This window comes from Tachyglossus aculeatus, chromosome 21, assembly GCF_015852505.1.
Source record: "Tachyglossus aculeatus isolate mTacAcu1 chromosome 21, mTacAcu1.pri, whole genome shotgun sequence".
Taxonomy (NCBI): Eukaryota; Metazoa; Chordata; class Mammalia; order Monotremata; family Tachyglossidae; genus Tachyglossus; species Tachyglossus aculeatus.
The window spans coordinates 47,296,300-47,321,896 of NC_052086.1; the positions used below are offsets into that span (position 1 = coordinate 47,296,300).

The 25,597-nt window shown below is 42.6% G+C and overlaps 1 protein-coding gene across 3 annotated transcripts in view; it reads right to left on the reverse strand.

Moving 5' to 3' along the window:
- The window catches only part of LOC119942307 (katanin interacting protein), a 174,122-nt gene that overhangs the window by 142,204 nt on the left and 6,321 nt on the right, over positions 1-25,597 (reverse strand). For all 3 annotated transcript variants that reach the window (XM_038763019.1, XM_038763018.1, XM_038763017.1), the window contains exon 2: positions 11,111-11,166. In XM_038763019.1, the coding sequence (XP_038618947.1) occupies positions 11,111-11,166 (56 nt within the window). The remainder of the gene's footprint in view (positions 1-11,110; positions 11,167-25,597) is intronic.

The following is a 25,597-nucleotide window of genomic DNA, read 5'->3' on the forward strand; positions in this document are numbered from 1 at the left end:
GCTTACTATGTGCAGAGCACTGTACTAAGCGCTTGGGAAGTACAAATTGGCAAGAGCAAACAATGTCAGATCACACAAGGAGCAAATACGTCAGTACAGTCTTTCTGTGTATAATGTGGCAGAAACCGTCGCAGTCGCACCTCATGATAACAGTGCTCTGCACACAGTAAGCGCTCAATAAGTACGATTGAACGAATGAATGAATGAATTTACTCTTGGCGCAAGACAGTCATCACACTGCCATCATCATGCCCTCTGAAATACCTGCTATTAGAGATCGCCACCCTCAAAGCCCAAAGCCCCCTCATTACGTCAATATCATCTTTTTAAGAAATGACATTTGTTAAACCACTTCAACATCAACATCAACCGTATTTATTGAGCGCTTACGGTGTGCAGAGCACTGGACTAAGCGCTTGGGAAGTACAAGTTGGCAACATATAGAGACAGTCCCTACCCAACAGTGGGCTTACAGTCTAAAAGAGTGGGCTCACAGTCTAAAACCACTTAATATGTGCAACAACTCTCCTAAGTGCTGAGGCAGACACCAGATAATCGGGTCAGACACAGTCCATGTCCCGCATTCATTCAGTCATTCATTCAATCGTATTTATTGAGCGCTTACTGTGGGCAGAGCGCTGTATATATGTATATATGTTTGTACATATTTATTACTCTATTTATTTATTTATTTATTTTACTTGTACATATCTATTCTATTTATTTTATTTTGTTAGTAAGTTTGGTTTTGTTCTCTGTCTCCCCCTTTTCGACTGTGAGCCCACTGTTGGGTAGGGACCGTCTCTATATGTTGCCAATTTGTACTTCCCAAGCGCTTAGTACAGTGCTCTGCACATAGTAAGCACTCAATAAATATGATTGACGATGATGATGATGATCTATTCTATTTATTTTATTTTGTTAGTATGTTTGGTTTTGTTCTCTGTCTCCCCCTTTTAGACTGTGAGCCCAATGTTGGGTAGGGACTGTCTCTGTATGTTGCCAATTTGTACTTCCCAAGCGCTTAGTACAGTGCTCTGCACATAGTAAGTGCTCAATAAATACGATTGATGATGATGATGATGATCTATTCTATTTATTTTATTTTGTTAGTATGTTTGGTTTTGTTCTCTGGCTCCCCCTTTTAGACTGTGAGCCCACTGTTGGGTAGGGACTGTCTCTATATGTTGCCAATTTGTACTTCCCAAGCGCTTAGTACAGTGCTCTGCACATAGTAAGCGCTCAATAAATATGATTGATTGATTGATTGATTGGACTCAGCGCTTGGGAAGTACAATTCAGCAACAAATAGAGACAGTCCCTGCCCACAACGGGCTCACAGTCTAGAAGGGGGGGAGACAGACATCAAAACAAGTAGACAGGCATCAGTAGCCTCAATATCAATAAATAGAAATAATAAGAAACAGAATTATAACTATATACACATCATTAATAAAAATAAACAAAATTATAATTATAAACATGTATATATATATATATATATATATATATATATATATATATATATATATATATATAAAGTGCAGTGGGGCACACAGGCCTGGGAGTACAAAGGACCAGGGTTCTAATCATCATCAATCATATTTATTGAGTGCTTACTGTGTGCAGAGCACTGTACTAAACGCTTGGGAAGTACAAATTGGCAACATATAGAGACAGTCCCTACCCAACAGTGGGCTCACAGTCTAAAAGAATCCTTTTAGATTCTTTTAGATTCACAGTTCTAATCCCGGCTCTGCCGCTTGTCTGAGGTATGACCAGCCGTTGGGGTGGATACAAGAAATCGGGTTGGACACGGCCCCTGTCCCGCGTGGGGCTCACAGTCTCCATCCCCATTTCACAGATGAGGGAAGTGAGGCCCAGAGAAGTGAAGTGACTTGCCCAAGGTCACGTAGCAGACAAATGGCAGAGCCGGGATTGGAACCCATGACCTGCTAACGCTCCGTCCCAAGCTCTATCCACTACACCATGCTGCCTCTCTAAAGATGATGATTGCTGCAGTTGGCCAATTAATTAGTTCATTCATTCATTCAATTGTATTTATTGAGCGCTTACTGTGTGCAGAACACTGTACTAAGCGCTTGGGAAGTCCAAGTTGGCAACATCTAGAGGCGGTCCCTACCCAACAGCGGGCTCACAGTCGAGAAGGGGGAGACAGAGGACAAAACAAAACATATTAACAAAATAAAAGAAATAGAATAAATATGTACAAATAAAATAGAGTAATAATAAATAGAGTAATAAATCCAGTTGCCCGTCAAATTCCCATAACTCCCCTCCTACTTTAACTGTGATCCCCATGCAGGAAGGGGGCTGTGTCCAACCTGATTATGTACAAGTAAAATAAATAAAGAGTAATAATAAATAAATAGAGCAATAAATCCAGTTGCCCGTCAAATTCCCATAACTCCCCTCCTACTTTAACTGTGATCCCCATGCAGGAATAATGATAGCATTTATTATTATTTATTCATTATTAAGCGCTTACTATGTGCAAAGCACTGTTCTAAGCGCTGGGGAGAATACAAGGTGATCAGGTTGTCCCATGTGGGGCTCACAGTCTTAATTCCCATTTTACAGATGAGGGAACTGAGGCCCAGAGAAGTGAAGTGACTTGCCCAAAGTCACCCAGCTGACAAGAGGCGGAGCCGGGATTTGAACCCGTGACCTCTGACTCCAAAGCCCGGGCTCTTTCCACTGAGCCACGCTGCCTCTCCAAGGGGACAGGGAAGGGGACTGTGTCCAACCTGATTAACTTGTTTCTACCCTACAGCCCGGAGCAGTGTTTGAATCTTCCCTGTTCATTCGTTCAATCGTATTTATTGAGCGCTTACTGTGCGCAGAGCACTGTACTAAGCGCTTGGAAAGTCCAAGTTGGCAACATCTAGAGACGGTCCCTACCCAACAGCAGGCTCACCATCTAGGAGGGGAAGACAGAGAACAAAACAAAACATATTAACAAAATAAAATAATTAGAATAAATATGTACAAATAAAATAGAGTAATAATAAATAGAGCAATAAATCCAGTTGCCCGTCAAATTCCCATAACTCCCCTCCTACTTTACTGTGATCCTCATGCAGGAAGGGGACTGTGTCCAACCTGATTATGTACAAATAAAATAGAGTAATAATAAATAAATAGAGCAATAAATCCAGTTGCCTGTCAAATTCCCATAACTCCCCTCCTACTTTAACCGTGATCCCCATGCAGGAAGGGGACTGTGTCCAACCTGATTAACTGGTTTCTACCCCAGAGCTTGGAGCAGTGCTTGAATCTTCCCTGTTTATTCGTTCAATCGTATTTATTGAGCGCTTACTGGGTGCAGAGCACTGTACTGAGCGCTTGGGAAGTCCAAGTTGGCAACATATAGAGACGGTCCCTACCCAACAGTGGGCTCACAGTTGAGAGGGGGGAGACAGAGAACAAAACATATTAACAAAATAAAAGAAACAGAATAAATATATATAAAAAAATAGAGTAATAATAAATAGAGTAATAAATCCAGTTGCCCGTCAAATTCCCATAACTCCCCTCCTACTTTAACTGTGATCCCCATGTAGGAAGGGGACTGTGTCCAACCTGATTATGTACAAATAAAATAAAAAGAGTAATAATGAATAAATAGAGCAATAAATCCAGTTGCCCGTCAAATTCCCCTAACTCCCCTCCTACTTTAACTGTGACCCCCATGCAGGCAGGGGACTGTGTCCAACCTGATTAACTTGTTTCTACCCCAGAGCCTGGAGCAGTGTTTGAATCTTCCCTGTTCATTCGTTCAATCGTATTTATTGAGCGCTTACTGTGTGCAGAGCACTGTACTGAGCGCGTGGGAAGTCCAAGCTGGCAACATCTAGAGACGGTCCCTACCCAACAGTGGGCTCACAGTCGAGAAGGGGAGACAGAGAACAAAACAAAACATATTAACAAAATTAAAGAAACAGAATAAATATGTACAAAAAAAATAGAGTAATAATAAATAGAGTAATAAATCCAGTTGCCCGTCAAATTCCCATAACTCCCCTCCTACTTTAACTGTGATCCCCATGCAGGAAGGGGACTGTGTCCAACCTGATTATGTACAAATTAAATAGAGTAATAATAAATAAACAGAGCAATAAATCCAGTTGCCCGTCAAATTCCCATAACTCCCCTCCTACTTTAACTGTGATCCCCATGCAGGAAGGGGGCTGTGTCCAACCTGATTAACTTGTTTCTACCCCAGAGCTTGGAGCAGTGGTTGAACCTTCCCTGTTCATTCATTCAATCGTATTTATTGAGCGCTTACTGTGTGCAGAGCGCTGTACTGAGCACTTGGGAAGTCCAAGTTGGCAACATCTAGAGACGGTCCCTACCCAGCAGTGGGCTCACAGTCTAGAAGGGGGAGACAGAGAACAAAACAAAACATATTAACAAAATAAAATAGAATAAATATGTACAAATAAAATAGAGTAATAATAAATAAACAGAGCAATAAATCCAGTTGCCCGTCAAATTCCCATAACACCCCTCCTACTTTAACTGTGATCCCCATGCAGGCAGGGGACTGTGTCCAACCTGATTAACTTGTTTCTACCCCAGAGCTTGAAGCAGTGTTTGAATCTTCCCTGTTCATTCGTTCAATTGTATTTATTGAGTGCTTACTGTGTGCAGAGCACTGTACTGAGCGCTTGGGAAGTCCAAGTTGGCAACATCTAGAGACGGTCCCTACCCAACAGCGGGCTCACAGTCTAGAAGATTGGGAAGAGGGTGTGAGTGAGGCGGGGAGGGGGAAAAAGAGAGAGAGAGAGAGAGAAAGAAGTTGAGGGCAGGTGACAACCTGTGGGGCTAAAATGGAAAGCACAATTCAGCAACAAATAAAATAGAGACAATCCCTACCCAACAATGGCATCCCATTCGAAGGAATCACTGCCCAGTGAGGAGCTCATCAGATTTTGACAGATTTTGACACACAGTAAGCGCTCAGTAAATACGGCTGATTGATTGATTGATTGACAAGCTACTGCATCTTTCCAGGACGCCGAAACGCTTATAGTTTCACCACCGCCAAAGATCATGGGGACTGGCAATTTGAAAGGTTTGCTGCAAAAATGTTCGTCTACAAACCACAGGAAAAAGGAAGCGGATTTCTACTCTGGACTGACTTAGTGGAAAGAGCGTGGGGCCTGGGAATCAGAGGACCACGGTTCTAATCCTGACTCGGCCAGCTGCTTGCGAGGCGACCTTGGGTGAGTCATTTAACTTCTCTCTGCCTCAGTTTCCTCAACTGTAAAATGAGGGTTAAATTCTACTCCCTCTTACTTAAACGGTGAACCCCAAGTGGGACAGGGACTGTGTCCAACCTGCTAAACCTGTATCCACCCCAGCACTTAGAACAGTGCTTGACACACTGTAAGCGCTTAACGAACATCATAAAACAAACAAACAGAAGGTGTGACAGACGCCACAAGAATAAACTATGTAGAGCAAGTCATGATACACAAACACTATCACCAGACAGGTTTATGGATTTATGGCTCAACAAAACTGACAGGATTAAGGCCGACATCTAATAGTGATTTAAGGGAAATGAGGAGATGTGAAGAATTATTGCCCAGAGGAACAAGAGTTAGCCTCTTTTCTCAGCAAGGCAAAAAGACTACAGAGCGAGAATTGAAGGGGGAAGCAGGCTGTAGAAAGCTATATCACGTATCTTGAGAAGCAGTGTGGCCTAATGGAAAGAGCATGGGCCTGGGAACCGGGGACCCCGGTTCTAAATCCTGCTCTGACACTTCCCTGCTGAGTGACTTTGGGAAAGTCACTTAACGTCTCTGTGCCTCAGATTCCTCACCTGAGAAGCAGCGTGGCTCAGTGGAAAGAACATGGACTTTGGGGTCAGAGTTCATGGGTTCAGATCCCGGCTCCGCCAAGCTGTGTGGCTTTGGGCAAGTCATTTAACTTCTCTGTGCCTCAGTTACCTCACCTGGAAAATGGGGATGAGGACTATGAGCCCCCCGTGGGACAACCTGATCACCTTGTAACCTTCCCAGTGCCTAGAACAGTGCTTTGCACATAGTAAGCGCTTCATAAATGCCATCATTTCATTCATTCATTCAATCGTGTTTATTGAGCGCTTACTGTGTGCAGAGCACTGTACTAAGCGCTTGGGAAGGACAAGTTGGCAACATATTATCATCATCATCAATTGTATTTATTGAGCGCTTACTATGTGCAGAGCACTGTACTAAGCGCTTGGGAAGTACAAATTGGCAACATATAGAGACGGTCCCTACCCAACAGTGGGCTCACAGTCTAAAAGGGGGAGACAGAGAACTAAACCAAACATACTAACAAAATAAAATAAATAGAATAGATATGTACAAGTAAAATAAATAAATAAATAAATAAAGCAATAAATATGTACAAACATATATACATATATACAGGTGCTGTGGGGAAGGGAAGGAGGTAAGATGGTAAGGAGGTAACATATAAAGACGGTCCCTACCCAACAGCGGGATCACAGTCTAGAAGGGGGAGACAGACAACAAAACAAAACATATTAACAAAATAAAATAAATAGAATAAATATGTATAAGTAAAATGAATAAAAAGAGTAATAAATATGTACAAACATATATAGAGGTGCTGTGGGGAGGGGAAGGAGGTAAGGCCGGGGGGAGGGGGAGGAGGGGGAGAGGAAAGAGGGGGCTCAGCCTGGGAAGGCCTCCATCATCATTAGTATTATTATTATTATTAAAATGGGGATAAAATATCCGTTCTCACTCTACCTTAGATTGGGAGCTCCATGTAAGACAGTGACTGTATCTGACCTGATTGTTTTATTTATATCCCGGCACTTAGTACAATGTTCGGCACGTAGAAAGCACTTTAACAAACACATTATTATCATCATTATGCTCCCTGTTATGCTCGTCGTTATTCCAAAAGCATCAACCTGCAACCCATCGTAACAGAAAGAAGGTAATCGAAGGATTCTATATGGATTTGGAAGACACGCTTCAAAAAATTCAACAAATATCTGGAGCGAAGGTACTACAACGTATGAAAAAGAGCGATGAAAAATGCTTCTTGGCAACGCTAGAAAAGGGTAATAAAGTGTGCAAAAAGTCTGTTAGGCTGTTAATGTGGAGCCCACCTGATCTTTATAACAGTTTATACAAAAAAGGAGCAAAGAATTCAATGGGCCCGAAAAAAGTCTAATGGAGTCACCTCAAACCAGATGAATTCCTTACTGTTGGCTACCAATACAAGGTCCTCCAGGGTCTCAAGGATAAGTGAACACCTCATTTGTACCTGCTGAGACGACCGGACACTGAAATCAAAGTTAAAATATGACACTGGCCAAGAAGATCAAATTTTAAAAGCTCAGAAGGCACCAAGAAGTGCCTGCTTAATAAAGATGTGCTTATGTAGTCTTTGCACAGACTGAGCTTCAAACGTACGCCCTCCCCTTCCACCGTGGAAAACCGGCAAGGATTATGATGTACTTTTTAAACACACAGCTGTGTCAGCCAATGAGACAAAAGTGAAAAAAGCACTAAAAAAGGAATTAAAGATCAAGAGGAGAGCCTGATAATGAATGTTAAAAGCCACAAATTAAAGCTTATGGGAAAAAACGAGGAGGAATACAGAGAGCTTGGTACGGACATTTGGAAGATGATTAAAAAAGAGGCTCAAAAGTTCAGAGGGAAGAAGCTGGGAGTTACAGATGAAATGGAGACTTTGAAAAGAACCTAAAGAGACGTAAGGCTGAAACAGAAACCGGACAGGAAAATGAAGAGAGGATAACAAGCAGAATCTACAAAATGCTACAATGTTCTTAACTTAAAGGCTCGGTAAACTCCATTCAGCCAAGAGATCATCTGGAAATAATTACGGGAATAATTTAAGAAGTTGATTAAGGCTCTGTGAGGTGAAATTTGGAAAACGGCTAGTTAAGATTAGAGTTTTGCAAAGCAGGAGGTGTACCACTATTCAAATTATTGGGCCCCAATGCATATTTAATGTATACAACATGAATAAGAGTGGTGCGCAGGGCAGAGTATAAAAAACAATACGGTAGATAGAGTAAATGCTTAAAATCTCCAAAACTACTGTCCACTATGCTCACCAATACACACTGCCTTTACCAGCCATTTAAATCAAGATCAATCGATCCTATTTCCTGAGCACTTACTGAGTGCAAAGCACTGTACTAAGCATTTGGGAGAGTACAAAATAAAGTTGATAGTTCTTGTTCCCTGCCACGACAAGCTTAACAATCTAGGGAGTGGCTTACCCTTGAAAATGACCTTAAACCGCACAGAAAAAGCTGGATTCGGCTCAAGATAATCAACTATTAACCACAGCCTTTCTCCAGCTAACAGAAGAGATGTGAAAATATCAACTTCCAGTTTTCATTCATTGCCAACAAACAGCTTTCAACTTCGAGGAATTCGACGCTGTTTTCGATGTGCTCTACGAAGCTGGAATGCAATTGACTACACAGATCTCCTGGAGGAGATGAGCTGGAAATGCACAACAAAAATCACGATGTTCAACAACCCATGATTTTTAATCTACACGCAGGAATCAAATAGAGTGATGCAAACTCGCCAGTCCCATTTATAACCATACCGGAGTTGCTGCTCAACTAAGAGGAGGAAATTAATATTGAGCAATTGATGTGGCTCCTCTTGTCGATGGGTGCGTTAGATTTGTAAATGATGCAGCAAAAATGGGGAGGAAATTACAAGAACCGCACAGGCAGTCAAAATCAAATTGGGTTAGAGATGAAATGCTTAAAAGATCAAATGGGTGTGCAACAGCTATGCCTCATTTGTGTAAATCGGGACTAGTACAGGTGTCAAATTCACGTGTCAAACTGGATTATCCACAAAATGAAAATGGGCAGGACACGAAACTCATAGGTAGGACACTGGATAAACCTTCCTGCTAATACATAAGATGGCCCAGAAGTAGAGAATTAAATGGAAATTCAGGATAATGCTGAGAGATTCAATGGCAAATATTTTGTTTGGCGACAAATGCAGCATGCTTGAGATAAAATAAAATGGTGTTTTGTCAACTTGGGTGCACGGACGGACAAACGAAGAGGAATTGGTTGAAAGAAGAAAGGTGACATTTAGTCTCTTGTACATATTTACTATTCTATTTATTTTATTAATATGTTTTGTTGTCTGTCTCCCCCTTCTAGCCTGTGAGCCCGTTGTTGGGTAGGGACCGTCTCTCTATGTTGCCAACTTGTACTTCATTCATTCATTCAATCGTATTTATTGAGCGCTTACTGTGTGCAGAGCACTGTACTAAGTGCTTGGAAAGTACAATTCTTGAGCACTTACTCTGTGCAGAGAGCACCGTAGCGCTTCATACAGTGCTCTGCACACAGTAAGCGCTCAATAAATATGACTGAATGGATGAATGAATAATAATTCCTAAAGTGGTTAGAGGAAAACTTTTAAATGGGATTTAAATAAATGTTGTAGTTGCATGTCAATCCAAGGTCAAGCAGTTGAGCTTTCCTGCATATCTTTTCTTAGGCTCTCTCTTCACACAGGATAAATGTGGTTTTTTGGGCTAGTTCGAAGGACCCAGGCGGGGTCCTTATTAGGCTGCGGAGACGTGCGGACTAGAAGTTGGAGCTGGCCAGATTGGGGTGAATGAGGTATAAAAACAGTGGATTTTGGAAGTGCAGGAGCCAGAAGCATAGGGAAAGGGAGCAGAGTACGTGGAGGAGCCCGGGAAGTGTGACGATCAAAGGAGTGGGGAGTTGAGAAAGTGGAGATTGAATAAGTCAGGAGTCACTCTTGTTTCTGAAGTCCATCATTAACAAGCGCGTGAAATTGTATTGAGAATTTAGAGACAGACCAGGCTCAAACATTCATTGCCAGGTTGCCAGTAATGATTTGGTTTTACACTAAATCAAGCTGCTGTATTGAAGGTAATTCATAATCACTTAACAGTACCAACGGAGAAGCTACAGCAGGTCGGGCACTGAACTCAGAGAAATCTTTCATCATCATCATCAATCGTATTTATTGAGCGCTTACTATGTGCAGAGCACTGTACTAAGCGCTTGGGAAGTACAAATTGGCAACATATAGAGACAGTCCCTACCCAACAGTGGGTTCACAGTCTAAAAGCCTTTCATCAACAGGCCGATTCACGCAACAAGATCCACCCATCCCTTCTGATCAACTTCTGGTCAGGAGTTGCAATATTATCTTGCAGATCCTGACCCCAGGTACTTAGCCTATTTAAGCAAAAGTTCATTCATTTATTCATTCCATCGTATTTATTGAGCGCTTACTGTGCGCAGAGCACTGGACTAAGCGCTTGGGAAGTAAAGGTCGGCAACATATAGAGGCGGTCCCTACCCAACAACGGGCTCACAGTCTAGAAGACCGTGATATAAGTTCTTATATCTTATATTGATAACCAAGATCTTATATCTTGGTCTTGGACTAATCTCCAGAAAAGGATCTGGCTTTATCTCTTTTCATTCCCAAACACCGACTGATTGACCTTGACTGACCAGGAAATAAAATTCTGATTTTAGGGGGGGGAAAAGGTCAAAAGCCACACGTATTTTCACAACTACATGTTCTAGAATCATCAAAATTCACTCATTCATTCACTCAGTCGTATTTATTGAGCGTTTACTGTGTGCAGAGCACTGTACTAAGCGCTTGGGAAGTACAAGTCGGCAACATAGAGAGATGGTCCCTGCGCTTGGGAAGTGCAAGTCGGCAACATATAGAGACGGTCCCTACCCAACAGTGGGCTCACAGTCTAGAAGGGGGAGACAGAGAATAAAACCAAACATATTAACAAAATAAAAGAAATCGAATAAATATGTACAAATAAAATAAATAAAAATAGAGTAATAATAAATAAATAGAGTAATAAATCCAGTTGCCCGTAAAATTCCCATAACTCCCCTCCTACTTTAACTGTGATCCCCATGCAGGAAGGGGACTGTGTCCAACCTGATTAACTTGTTTCTACCCCAGAGCTTGGAGCAGTGTTCGTCATAGAGTAAAAGCTTAATAAATACCATAAAAAAACAACAACTTGAGAACATTACCTCCTTTTTCTCCCGTGAACAGGACCTACTCCTTCCAAGCTTTCTCAGGGTGTGACCTGAAATGGTTCAAAAGAATCTAGTTAATACAGCAAAATGTTTTTACTTGCTCAAGGAACAGAAAGTATAAATGTATATGTATAATTGTGCGCATACATGCATACATATACACTTTACAACATTTTAAGAAAATGTAATGTTACTGTATTGAAGAACAATACTACACTTTTTAAATAGACCGAGATATACTGACTCATAAGGTCACATTCAATAAATAACAAAATCCCAAATCTTTTAATGTAACACAACCCGCTCTTGTCCCAGGTGAATATATATTTATTAAATTATTTGGAATGATTAAAATGACATTTATAAAATACACTACACTACAGATACATTGCTTTTAATAATTACAGGCTAAAATATTACATAAAAGTCTGTGTAATCCATCCGAATCATGGCGTTAGCAGCATTTTACCTGTTCTGGGATTCTGCAGCAATGCTGTGTGTTTCAGCATTATTTCATATTACGTCTCGTATTCTGTAATTTCCCTGAATTTTATCCCATTTTATAAAATAAAGATGGAAATTTGATGGCTCGAACATGTAAATTCAATAGATCAACATCAAATGATCACGCAGTTACTGCTTCAGATTCAATGAGTTCTAACTTTTTAATTAAGTTCCATTTTAAAAAGGTAATGCTGCAATGAAACATTAACAGAATGCCAATGCGCTGGGGTTTCAGAATCGATTGCACAAGCGCCGCAAAGTAAGTTTTCAATCGGCAAAACCGTCGAAATGGGTGGAACCCTCCCAATTTTCCGAATCAAACCGTCGAAATGGGTGGAACCCTCCCAATTTTCCGAATCAGTCCCCACCGCCCAAGTTGCCTTGGGTGGGTACCGCTTTTGTCTACAGTTGTGCGACCTGGGGTTCAATAAATCTACTAAAACTGCTCACCGAAATCAAGTGTGGCCTAGTGGATAGAGCACGGGCCTGGGAGTGCGAAGCAGCTGGGTTTTAATTGGGCAAGTCACTTCACTTCTCTGTGCCTCAGTTACCTCGTCTGTAAAATGGGGATGAAGAGTGTGAGCCCCCACGTAGGACAGGGACTGCGTCCCGAGCAATTTGCTTGTATCCACCCCAGTGCTTAGTACAGTGGTTGGCACATAGATTCTGAAAATTGTGATGATTCCACCAATTTCGACAGTTTTGCTGATTGAAAACTTACTTTGTGGCACTTGTGCAATCGATTCTGAAACAAATACAAATAATATAAATATTCTTAACAAATACCACAATTATTAGTATTATTTATTGAGCGCTTACTGGGTGCAGAGCACTAAGTGCTTGGGAGGGTATACTACAATAGAGTCCTCAAGAAGCTTACAATCTGGTGCGGGAGACGGGCGTTAAAATAAATTACGGCTTGGGGAAGTAGCAGAGTATATGGAGAGGTACGTAAATGCTGTGGGGGTGAGGGCGGGATGAATATCAAACGGTTTATGAAAGTACAAACCCAACACGGAAGGAAGGGGGAATAAGATGGGGAGAGGCTCGGCTTGTCAGGGATGGCTTTTTGGAGGAGACAGCATTTTAGCTTTGAAGAATCAACATGAACCTCGTTTTGCTTATTGAAAACTTACTTTGTGGCACTTGTGCAATCGATTCTGAAACAAATACAAATAATACAAAGAATACAAATAATACAAAGAATGCAAATATTCTTAACAAATACCACAATTATTAGTATTATTTATTGGGTGCTTACTGGGTGCAGAGCACTAAGTGCTTGGGAGGGTCACTACAAGAGAGTCCTCAAGGAGCTTACAATCTGGTGCGGGAGACGGGCGTTAAAATAAATTACGGCTTGGGGAAGTAGCAGAGTATATGGAGAGGTACGTAAGTGCTGTGGGGGTGAGGGTGGGATGAATATCAAACGGTTTATGAAGGTACAAACCCAACACGGAAGGAAGGGGGAATAAGATGGGGAGAGGCTCGGCTCGTCAGGGATGGCTTTTTGGAGGAGACAGCATTTTAGCTTTGAAGAATCAACGTGAACCTCGTTTCGCTTATTGAAAACTTACTTTGTGGCACTTGTGCAATCGATTCTGAAACAAATACAAATAATACAAAGAATACAAATAATACAAAGAATACAAATATTCTTAACAAATACCACAATTATTAGTATTATTTATTGAGTGCTTACTGGGTGCAGAGCACTACATGCTTGGGAGGGTCACTACAAGAGAGTCCTCAAGGAGCTTACAATCTGGTGCGGGAGACGGGCGTTAAAATAAATTACAGCTTGGGGAAGTAGCAGAGTATATGGAGAGGTACGTAAGTGCTGTGGGGGTGAGGGTGGGATGAATATCAAATGGTTTATGAAAGTACAAACCCAACACGGAAGGAAGGGGGAATAAGATGGGGAGAGGCTCGGCTCGTCAGGGATGGCTTTTTGGAGGAGACAGCATTTTAGCTTTGAAGAATCAACATGAACCTCGTTTTGCTTATTGAAAACTTACTTTGTGGCATTTGTGCAATCGATTCTGAAACAAATACAAAGAATACAAAGAATACAAATATTCTTAACAAATACCACAATTATTAGTATTATTTATTGAGTGCTTACTGGGTGCAGAGCACTAAGTGCTTGGGAGGGTCACTACAATAGAGTCCTCAAGGAGCTTACAATCTGGTGGGGGAGGCGGGCGTTAAAATAAATTACGGCTTGGGGAAGTAGCAGAGTATATCGAGAGGTACGTAAGTGCTGTGGGGGTGAGGGTGGGATGAATATCAAATGGTTTATGAAGGTACAGACCCAACACAGAAGGAAGGGGGAATAAGATGGGGAGAGGCTCGGCTCGTCAGGGATGGCTTTTTGGAGGAGACAGCATTTTAGCTTTGAAGAATCAACGTGAACCTCGTTTTGCTTATTGGAAACTTACTTTGTGGCACTTGTGCAATCGATTCTGAAACAAATACAAATAATACAAAGAATACAAATAATACAAAGAATGCAAATATTCTTAACAAATACCACAATTATTATTATTATTTATTGAGTGCTTACTGGGTGCAGAGCACTAAGTGCTTGGGAGGGTCACTACAATAGAGTCCTCAAGGAGCTTACAATCTGGTGGGGGAGACGGGCGTTAAAATAAATTACGGCTTGGGGAAGTAGCAGAGTATATGGAGAGGTAGGTAAGTGCTGTGGGGGTGAGGGTGGGATGAATATCAAATGGTTTATGAAGGTACAGACCCAACACAGAAGGAAGGGGGAATAAGATGGGGAGAGGCTCGGCTTGTCAGGGATGGCTTTTTGGAGGAGACAGCATTTTAGCTTTGAAGAATCAACATGAACCTCAAAAACGCAAAGCGGTTGTAAGAATCTCGGCCGAAGTTTAATCATTTCCAAACAGTGGGAAAAGATGAGCGGGGTGTCATGGACTCCCTCAAAACTGAAGCAGATGCAAATGAAATGTCTTTGCAGTTCTAATGGATTTTCAATTAATTTTTATGACACCCCCCCGCCCCCCCGCCACATTCCCATGATTAAATCCTTAAATTCAGGATCTATAATGTGCTGACAGACTTCCAGTCCGGCTGAGTATTTATAGTTTTAATTTCTATGCCTCAGAATTGAATTGATTAGGAAACTGATGATTTTAAAGCCCCTGTAGGGAAGGCTTTCAATAATTATTTCATTTGTCCCTCCTACTTAGACTGTGAGCCCCATATGGGACCTGATTAGATCTACCACAGTGTTTAGTACAAACAGTAATCACTTAACAGACACCACAGTTGTTACATGTTTGTACATATTTATTACTCTATTTATTTATTTATTTTACTTGTACATATCTATTCTATTTATTTTATTTTGTTAGTATGTTTGGTTTTGTTCTCTGTCCCCCCTTTTAGACTGTGAGCCCACTGTTGGGTAGGGACTGTCTCTATATGTTGCCAACTTGTACTTCCCAAGCGCTTAGTACAGTGCTCTGCACACAGTAAGTGTTCAATAAATACGATTGATGATGATGATGATGATGATGATGATGATGATGATGATTAAAATCCTTGGCTGAGAGATCTCTTGTGATGGGGAAATAGAAGGAGAATGGAGAAAACCTGCGAGAAAGGAGTAGGACCTCTGCGATGGTCTTAATTTTCCATTCCCTCGTGATAAAAAAGCATCTCGTGGCATTGAGAAATGCCACAATAATAATAATAATAATAATTGGCATTTGTTAAGCACTTACTCTGTGCAAAGCACTGTTCTAAGCACTGGGGAGGATACAGGGTGATCAGGTTGTCCCATGGGGGGCTCACAGTCTTAATCCCCATTTTACAGATGAGGTAACTGAGGCCCAGAGAAGTTAAGTGACTTGCCCAAGATCACACAGCTGACATGCGGCAGAGTCGGCATTCGAACCCATGACCTCTGACTCCAAAGCCCGTGCTCTTTCCACTGAGCCACGCTGCTTCTCTACAGATGTCATTCATTCAATCGTATTTACTGAGCGCTTACTGTGTGCAGAGCACCGTACTAAGCGCTTGGGAAGTACAAGTCGGCAACATATAGAGACGGTCTCTACCCAAAAATGGGCTCACAGTCTATACGGGGGAGACAGACAACAAAACAAAACATGTGGACAGGTGTCAAGTCCACAAAAGACTTAAAACTGAGTGAGATCCAGTGGTTTGGCTTCAGGAAGGTAGAGAAAAACAGAGAACAAAGAATTATCGGGGGCAAATTGCTTGTTCTTTCCAGTTGTGGCCCACCCACCTCAGGGGACAAAATGAAAACTAAATGAGGACAAAAAATTGATTCTGATCATTGAAATCGCAGCTGCCATGCTAATCCGGGCTTAGTCAAACTGATAATAATAACGGTAGATATTTTTAAGTGCTTACCGTGTGCCAAGCACTGAGGCAGAGAAAATGCAATCGGAATGGACTCAGCCAGTCTCCCATGGGACTCACAGTCCAGTGACCAGGCAGTGAATCCCCATTTTACAGATGAGGAAACTGAGGCGCAGGTAATTTAAGTAACTTGCCCCAGGTCACACAGCAGGCAAGTGGCAGAGCCGGCGTTAGAAACCCCTCCCCACAGCACCTGTATATATCAATCAATCAATCAATCGTGTTTATTGAGCGCTTACTGTGTGCAGAGCACTGTACTAAGCGCTTGGGAAGTACAAGTTGCATATATAATAATAATAATTGGCATTTATTAAGCACTTACTATGTGCAAAGCACTGTTCTGAGTGCTGGGGAGGATACAGGGTGATCAGGTTGTCCCACGTGGGGCTCACAGTCTTAATCCCCATTTTACAGATGAGGTAACTGAGGCCCAGAGAAGTTAAGTGACTTGCCCAAGATCACACAGCAGACATGTGGCGGAGTCGGAATTCGAACCCATGACCTCTGACTCCAAAGCCCGTGCTCTTTCCACTGAGCCACGCTGCTTCTGCATATATGTCTGTACAGATTTATTACTCTATTTATTTTACTTGTCCATATTTACTATTCTATTTATTTTGTTAATGCTGTGCATTTAGCTTTAATTCTATTTGCTCTGACGTCTTGACACCTGTCCACTTGTTTTGTTCCGGTGTCTGTCTCCCCCTCCTAGACTGTGAGCCCATTGTTGGGAAGGGACCGTCTCTAGATGTTGCCAACTTGGACTTCCCAAGCGCTTAGTCCAGTGCTCTGCACACAGTAAGCGCTCAATAAATACGATTGATTGATTGATTGGTCTTCCGACTCGCAGGGCTGCGCGCTTTCCATTAGGCCAAAGTTGCTTCTCTGCTTCAGCTAAAAAGTCACCTCCATGGGTGGCCATATACTTTGTGGGAAGATTTTAGGCAAACCGCTAGTAAAGCTCTGAAAGAAAGAAAAAATTAAAAAATAAAGTTGCCCCCTGGCTGAGATTTGACTCGGCAGTTTGGAAATTCAGATCCACAGGGAGTATTTGACCAAACTATCCGAACAATCTGGAGACAAGGTGGAGGGAAGTGCCACGGGATAAGAATTCCCATCTTGGACTCAGTGGCTTTCTGGCTCAGTTCAGGCCCCAAGATGGGAAACCTGAAGGGCTAGAGAAGCGGCGTGGCTCAGTGGAAAGAGCCCGGGCTTTGGAGTCCGAGGTCATGGGTTCAAATCCCGGCTCCGCCACTTTGGGCAAGTCACTTCTCTGTGCCTCAGTTACCTCATCTGTAAAATGGGGATTAAGACTGTGAGCCCCCAGTGGGACAACCTAATCACCTTGTAATAATAATAATAATAATGATGGCATTTGTTAAGCGCTTACTATGTGCAAAGCACTGTTCTAAGCGCTGGGGAGGATACAAGGTGATCAGGTTGCCCACGTGGGGCTCAGTCTTCATCTCCATTTTACAGATGAGGGAACTGATGCTCAGAGAAGTGACTTGTGCAAGGTCACACAGCAGACATGTGGCGGAGCCGGGATTCGAATCCATGACCTCTGACTCCAAAGCCTGGGCTCTTTCCACTGAGCCACGCTGCTTCTCACCCTCCCCAGCGCTTAGAACAGTGCTTTGCGCATAGTAAGCGCTTAATAAATGCCATTATTAGATGCATAGAGGGTGGGGCCTTAGCACCGTGACCCTGCGGATTGGGAGTCGGAAGGCCTGACTTCTCATCCTGGCTCCATCACTTGCTTGCCGTGTGGCCTTGGGCAAGTCCCCGTTTCCTCGGTGTCCTCATCTGTAAAATGGGAATTCAATATCTGTTCTTCCTTTCTCTTAGACTGGGGGCCCCGTGTGGGACAGAGACTGTGTCTGACCTAATTATCTTGTCTCAATGCCAGCACTTGGTAGGGCGCTTGGCACAAATTCAACGAGTAATAAAATACCACAGTTATCACTACTGGCAACCCTGTTGAGAGTTGAAGCGGATGAAGGTCCTGAACACGGCTAACCGTGACCTCAGTGGAAAGAACACGGGCTTTGGAGTCAGAAGTCATGGGTTCAAATCCCGGCTCTGCCACCTGTCAGCTGTGTGACTTTGGGCAAGTCACTTCACTTCTCTGGGCCTCAGTTCCCTCATCTGGAAAATGCAGATTAAAACTGTGAGCCCCGTGGGACAACCTGATCACCTTGTAACCTCCCCAGCACTTAGAACAGTGCTTTGCACATAGTAAGCGCTTAACAAATACCATTATTATTATTATTTATATAGTATTAATTGCATTAGTCCATTACCCAGGTGTTTGGAGAGAAGCAGCGTGACTCAGTGGAAAGAGCCCAGGCTTTGGAGTCAGAGGTCATGGGTTCAAATCCCGGCTCCACCACATGTCAGCTGTGTGACTTTGGGCAAGTCACTTCACTTCTCTGGGCCTCAGTTGCCTCATCTGGAAAATGGGGATTAAGACTGGGAGCCCCCCGTGGGACAACCTGATCACCTTGTAACTTCCCCAGTGCTTAAAACAGTGCTGTGCACATAGTAAGCGCTTAATAAATGCCATTATTATTATTAAGTGCCCAGTTAGGTTGACTGTGGCCTTCAGAATCAGTTTTAACAAGGGCAGAGGCAATGGCAACATCATAATGCCTCTTGATGATCATTCTTGGTGCAATTCTATCAGAAACTAATCTCCTAGAAAGATGCTTGAGGAGATTAATTGCCTGGCAATTTCTGAAGCACTCTAATAAATGATTAACTATTGCCACCTTAGCCAATCTTTTCCAGGTATTTCATGAAAATACAGTTAAGATTGCCCCAGAGCAGTACGACAGAGTCTCCCCCTCGTCCCCCTCTCCATCCCCCCATCTTACCTCCTTCCCTTCTCCACAGCACTTGTATATATGGATATATGTCTGTACAGATTTATTACTCTATTTATTTTACTTGTACATATCTATTCTATTTATTTTGTTAGTATGTTTGGTTTTGTTCTCTGTCTCCCCCTTTTAGACTGTGAGCCCGCTGTTGGGTAGGGACTGTCTCTATATGTTGCCAACTTGGACTTCCCAAGCGCTTAGTCCAGTGCTCTGCACACAGTAAGCGCTCAATAAATACGATTGATGATGATGATGATGATGAATGCAACGTCCCCTAAAAGCTGATGAAACGCATCGTCCTATAGATCCACAAGGGATAAAGGCATGTCTTGATCCTCTTTTCATTCCATCCTATTCACTGAGTGCTTATGGTGCGCACGGCACTTCACTCGGCATTTGGGAGAGTACAAGATAAAAACAGGCACAGTCCCTGCCCGCAACGGGCTCACAGTCCAGTGGATCCTCTTTTCCTTTACTTACCCAAACAATAGTTAAGGAATAGAAATGCAAATGATCATTCTGACATTCAGTATTACCTACTGCGTTCTAGGTAAAGTCAAGTGCTTAGTACGGTGCTCTACAAACAGTAAGACTCACTAAACACCATTAATTGATTGAATCTGAGCGAATCTAAGCTGCTTCATATATGCTAGGCTTAGCGCAAGCTCCCAGGACCCTAGATATCATGAGGAGTGGCCCAGATTTAATTTCAATGACCTCTCAGCGAGTCTTTTGAGTCCTTTTTCTGAAACCTTTCTAGGGTTAATGATGAGATACCTTTTGAGACTTTACTGGAAAATACTGGTTATCGTCGCTACTACGGGTCATCTTCACTACTAGGCAGAGTGTGATGCAGCTGGGGACACGGGGGAATTGCAGAATTCCCAAACCAGCAGGAGTGGGGCTTCCCGGACTGGGCCCTTGGGAGGAGGAGGAGGAGGAGGGAAGCAGGGCCAGAGGAGCAGCATGGCTTAGTGGATAGTCTTTTAGACTGTGAGCCCACTGTTGGGTAGGGACTGTCTCTATATGTTGCCAATTTGTACTTCCCAAGCGCTTAGTACAGTGCTCTGCACATAGTAAGCGCTCAACGAATACGATTGATGATGATGATGATAGAGCATGAGCCTTGGAGTAAGAAGGACAGGGGTTCTCAACCTGGCCCTGCTGCTTGTCTGCTGTGTGACCTTAGGCAAATCACTTCAAATCTCTGGGCCTCAGTTACCTCATCTGTAAAACAGGGATTGAGACGGTGAGCCCCATGTGGGATGGGGACTGGATCCAACCTAACTTGTATCTACCCCAGCGCTTAGAACAGCGCTCGGCACACAGTAGGCACTTAACAAGTACCATTATTATTATTCAACTTTAAAAAAAGGATGAACAATCAAATATGAAAGAATACCAATTGATCAGTGGTCTTTTTTTGAGCCCTCACACATGCAGAGCTCTGTAGTACGGGCTCAGATAAAAAGGCATATGGTTATACGCAACCTGCCTACGGGCTTAAATTAAGATAAACTGTTTCCTCCCAGTCTGAAATACAAGAACACTGGCACAGCTTGTCTGCTGTGTGACCTTGGGCCAATCACTTCAAATCTCTGGGCCTCAGTTACCTCATCTGTAAAATAGGGATTGAGACGGTGAGCCCCATGTGGGATGGGGACTGGGTCCAACCTAACTTGTATCCACCCCAGCGCTTAGACCAGCGCTTGGCACACAGTAAACACTTAACAAGTACCATTATTATTATTCAACTTTAAAAAAAGGATGAACAATCAAATACGACAGGAATACCAATTGATCAGCGGTCGTTTTTTGAGCCCTCACACATGCAGAGCTCTGTAGTACGGGCTCAGATAAAAAGGCATATGGTTATACGCAACCTGCCTATGGGCTTAAATTAAGATAAACTGTTTCCTCCCAGTCTGAAATACAAGAACACTGGCACAGCTTGTCTGCTGTGTGACCTTGGGCAAATCACTTCAAATCTCTGGGCCTCAGTTACCTCATCTGTAAAACAGGGATTGAGACGGTGAGCCCCATGTGGGATGGGGACTGGGTCCAACCTAACTTGTATCCACCCCAGCGCTTAGAACAGCGCTTGGCACACTTAAAAGCACTTAACAAGTACCACTATTATTATTCAACTTTAAAAAAAGGATGAACGATCAAATATAAAAGGAATACCAATTGATCAGTGGTCTTTTTTTAAGCCCTCACACATGCACAGCCCTGTAGTATGGGCTCAGATAAAAAGGCATATGGTTATACGCAACCTGCCTACGGGCTTAAATTAAGATAAGCTGCTTCCTCCCAGTCTGAAATACAAAAACACTGGCTATGATAACCAGTCAGCGGTGCTTTGGGGCATCACTTGCGGGGAAATTACGGCCTAAACTTTGCTTAACTTTGCCTCTGTTTCTATCTGACATTAACACAAGCTCACAGAGTCACGCGGCAAGCACCGTGCATTCAGTAAATCAGGAATGAAAGCAGCCAAAAAGTACTTAGAATTACTTTTGAAGTACCCTTGTATTACCAAGATAAGGGCCACTTTGAATAGATTTTCATTCTGAAAATTACCCTGCTAGGTGTCCCTCGAAAGTGTCTTTGAGAAATGGAGCACGGAATCGGCTTGGAACTGTACCAAGACTTAGCACCTTTTCCTTCATTCTTCTCCAAAAGAAGGCTCAAAATGGAAATGTCTTCTGAATACCTTAATGGCAAAAGGACTGAAAATCCACAGGCCGAATCTGAATCCAAATTTTGCCTCTAACTTGCTTCTTGACTTTGGCATAGCAATGTAACTTTCTTCAATCTCTTTCCCCTATGCTTTTCCCCTAGCGAAGCACCGTGGTTCAGTGGAAAGAGCCCGGGCTCTGAAGTCAGAGGTCATGGGTTCAAATCCCGGCTCCGCCAATTGTCAGCTGTGTGACTTTGGGCAAGTCACTTCACTTCTCTGGGCCTCAGTTACCTCATCTGTCAAACGGGGATTAAGACTGTGAGCACCCTGTGGGACAACCTGATCACCTTGTAACCTCCCCAGCGCTTAGAATAGTGCTTTGCACATAGTAAGTGATTAATGCCATCATTATTAGACATTATTAGACTTTCAGACTGTGAGCCCACTGTTGGGTAGGGACTGTCTCTATATGTTGCCAACTTGTACTTCCCAAGCGCTTAGTACAGTGCTCTGCACACAGTAAGCGCTCAATAAAAACGATTGATGGATTATTATTGTTATGCGTGGGGTGAATGATTACACAGTCCTTTTTACCGGTGCAGACATGAAAATGCTGTGTAGCTTCACAAACTGTAGATACAGATTTTTAAATCCTCTAATCTAATCCCAATGCATTATTTGTTTACTAGAGCCCCAAGGCACAAGGACGCTTTGAGGTGGTTTGTAGCAGCACTTAAACTGTAGCAATATCAATATCTGTAAATATTAACAATTTCCCTTTTGAGAGGAACTATTTGTTTTGCGGGCGCCAATACGTAGGTCTGCAGGCGATCTCATATTCTCTCCAGCATATAAATAATGGTGAGCTTACCATACTCTTCACTGAGGTACTAGATAGGAGTGTTAACGGGCTATTTCTGGGGGAGAGGCGTCAATAATGGAAGGGAACGAAGGACACAAAATGGGGAAAATACAGGAAGATTAGAGCAAAAATGGAGAGAGAAACAATAACACATTCCAGTAGAGTGTCTGGGATTGCGTAGCAAAAAGTGTGTCAATAAACAAAACCGCATGAGTGCCAACTTATGTGCAGATCGTTATATTAGGTAAACGCAGTATCCCTTTTTACAGGTCAGTTAACTTTCCAGCGCCTGTTTCCCCATCTGCAAGGCAGACAAATTTCATGTACCAAAAATACTGTGTGGGAAAAACTACAGAAAAGGAGGAAAGCGCTTAGATCTTAAGAATGGCAAGAGTTATGGAAGAGTTGAAAGAGATAAAACAGAGACTAAAACAGATGAGAAAATGAAAAGGAGAAAAATAGGTCAGACACAAAGATTTCATGTTCCGAAAATTTATTTCGCCGTGTGTACGCTTTAAGCGGGAAAGGGGACACCAAAAACAAAGCAGACTCACAAAAACATCACACTGTCGATCAGAAGGGCCTAACAGATAGGAAACAGAGATTACAGACCTCATGGTACCAATAATTTTGTTTGAGACACAATACTCAATAGCTTATTCTCTACATGCCGAAGGAGAGAGAATGAAAATCGAGTAAGGATCTTTGGTTTTTTCCTTGTTATTCGTTCAATTGTATTTATTGAGCGCTTACTGTGTGCAGAGCACTGTACTAAGCGCTTGGGAAGTACAAGTCGGCAACATATCGAGACGGTCCCTACCCAACAACGGGCTCCCAGTCTAGAAGGGGGAGACAGACACCAAAACAAGTAGACAGGTGTCCATACCACCAGAATCAATAGAACTATAGCTATATACACTACAATCAGAAAAAAACACTTTATATTATTAGGGTGTAGAGCTCAGGGTGAGTAATGCGATTTAAAGTGGCACCCATTTAGTCAATATTTTCAAGCACACCAGGAGCTAAATTATGTCATAAGGCGCCTGGGGACCCAAAACAATCAGTCCGTGGCACTCAGAGTCTGAATTTTTAGAACCAGGCTACGGCCCCGGGGCATCTTACCTCCTTCCCTTCCCCACAGCACCTGGTATATATGTATATATGTTTGTACATATTTATTACTCCATTTATTTATTTATTTTACTTGTACCTATATCTATTCTATTTATTTTATTTTGTTAGTATGTTTGGTTTTGTTCTCTGTCTCCCCCTTGTTTGTACATATTCATTACTCTATTTATTTATTTATTTTACCTGTACCTATATCTATTCTATTTATTTTATTTTGTTAGTATGTTTGGTTTTGTTCTCTGTCTCCCCCTTGTTTGTACATATTCATTACTCTATTTATTTTACTTGTACCTATATCTATTCTATTTATTTTATTTTGTTAGTATGTTTGGTTTTGTTCTCTGTCTCCCCCTTGTTTGTACATATTCATTACTCTATTTATTTTACTTGTACCTATATCTATTCTATTTATTTTATTTTGTTAGTATGTTTGGTTTTGTTCTCTGTCTCCCCCTTGTTTGTACATATTCATTACTCTATTTATTTATTTATTTTACTGGTACCTATATCTATTCTATTTATTTTATTTTGTTAGTATGTTTGGTTTTGTTCTCTGTCTCCCCCTTGTTTGTACATATTCATTACTCTATTTATTTATTTATTTTACTTGTATCTATATCTATTCTATTTATTTTATTTTGTTAGTATGTTTGGTTTTGTTCTCTGTCTCCCCCTTGTTTGTACATATTCATTTACTCTATTTATTTATTTATTTTACTTGTACCGATATCTATTCTATTTATTTTATTTTGTTAGTATGTTTGGTTTTGTTCTCTGTCTCCCCCTTGTTTGTACATATTCATTACTCTATTTATTTATTTTACTTGTACCTATCTATTCTATTTATTTTATTTTGTTAGTATGTTTGGTTTAGTTCTCTGTCTCCCCCTCCTAGACTGTGAGCTCGCTGTTGGGTAGGGACTGTCTCTAGATGTTACCAACTTGGACTTCCCAAGTGCTTAGTACAGTGCTCTGCACATAGTAAGCGCTCAATAAATACGATTGATGATGATGATGATGATGACTGTCTCTATACGTTGCCAACTTGGACTTCCCAAGCGCTTAGTCCAGTGCTCTGCACACAGTAAGCGCTCAATAAATACGGTTGATGGATTGATTGATTCTAATGGCCATCTTCTCCACGCCTTCCCTAATTCCTCCGCGGAGGGGTGAGTGGGTGGAGCGGCTAGTAGATGGTTCCTTAGAGTCTCTCCTATTGTATAAACGCCTGTAGCTTACCGTATTTCTTGCACGACTACTGTATGCGGAGCACCGTCCCGAGCCCTAGGGAGAGTACTGTAGTGAGGTAGAAGAAGGAACCATCTACTAGGCGCCCCACTCACTCACCCCTGGAAAATGGGGATTAAGACTGTGAGCCCCACCTGGGACAACCTGATTTCCTTGTATCTACCCCAGCGTTTAGAACAGTGCTCGGCACATAGGAAGCGCTTAACGAACGCCATCATTATTGGAAGGGGGGGTGCTCAGTCTGGGCAGGCCTCCTGGAGGAGGTGAGGCCTCAGCAGGGCTCTGAAGGGAGGAAGAGAGCCGGTTTGGCGGGCTCCCTCCCGCACCCGGCCCCGATCGGGAGAAGCAGCGCGGCTGAGTGTTAAGTGCCCGGGCTGGGGAATCGGAGGACGGTGAGTTCGAATCCCGGCTCCGCCACTTGTCTGCTGTGTGACCTTGGGCAAGCCACTTAACTTCTCTGCACCCCAGCGGCCTCATCTGCAAAACGGGGATTAGGACTGTTAGCCCCGCGTGGGACAACCTGATCATCTTGTAATGATAATGATAAAAGTGACGGTATTTGTTTAGCGCTTACTACGTGCCAAGCACCGTTCTAAGCGCTGGGGTAGATACAAGCAGCGGGGCTCAGTGGGAAGAGCCCGGGCTTTGGAGTCAGAGGTCATGGGTTCAAATCCCGGCTCCCCCACTTCCCAACTGTGTGACTTTGGGCAAGTCGCTTCACTTCTCTGGGTCTCAGTTACCTCCTTTGG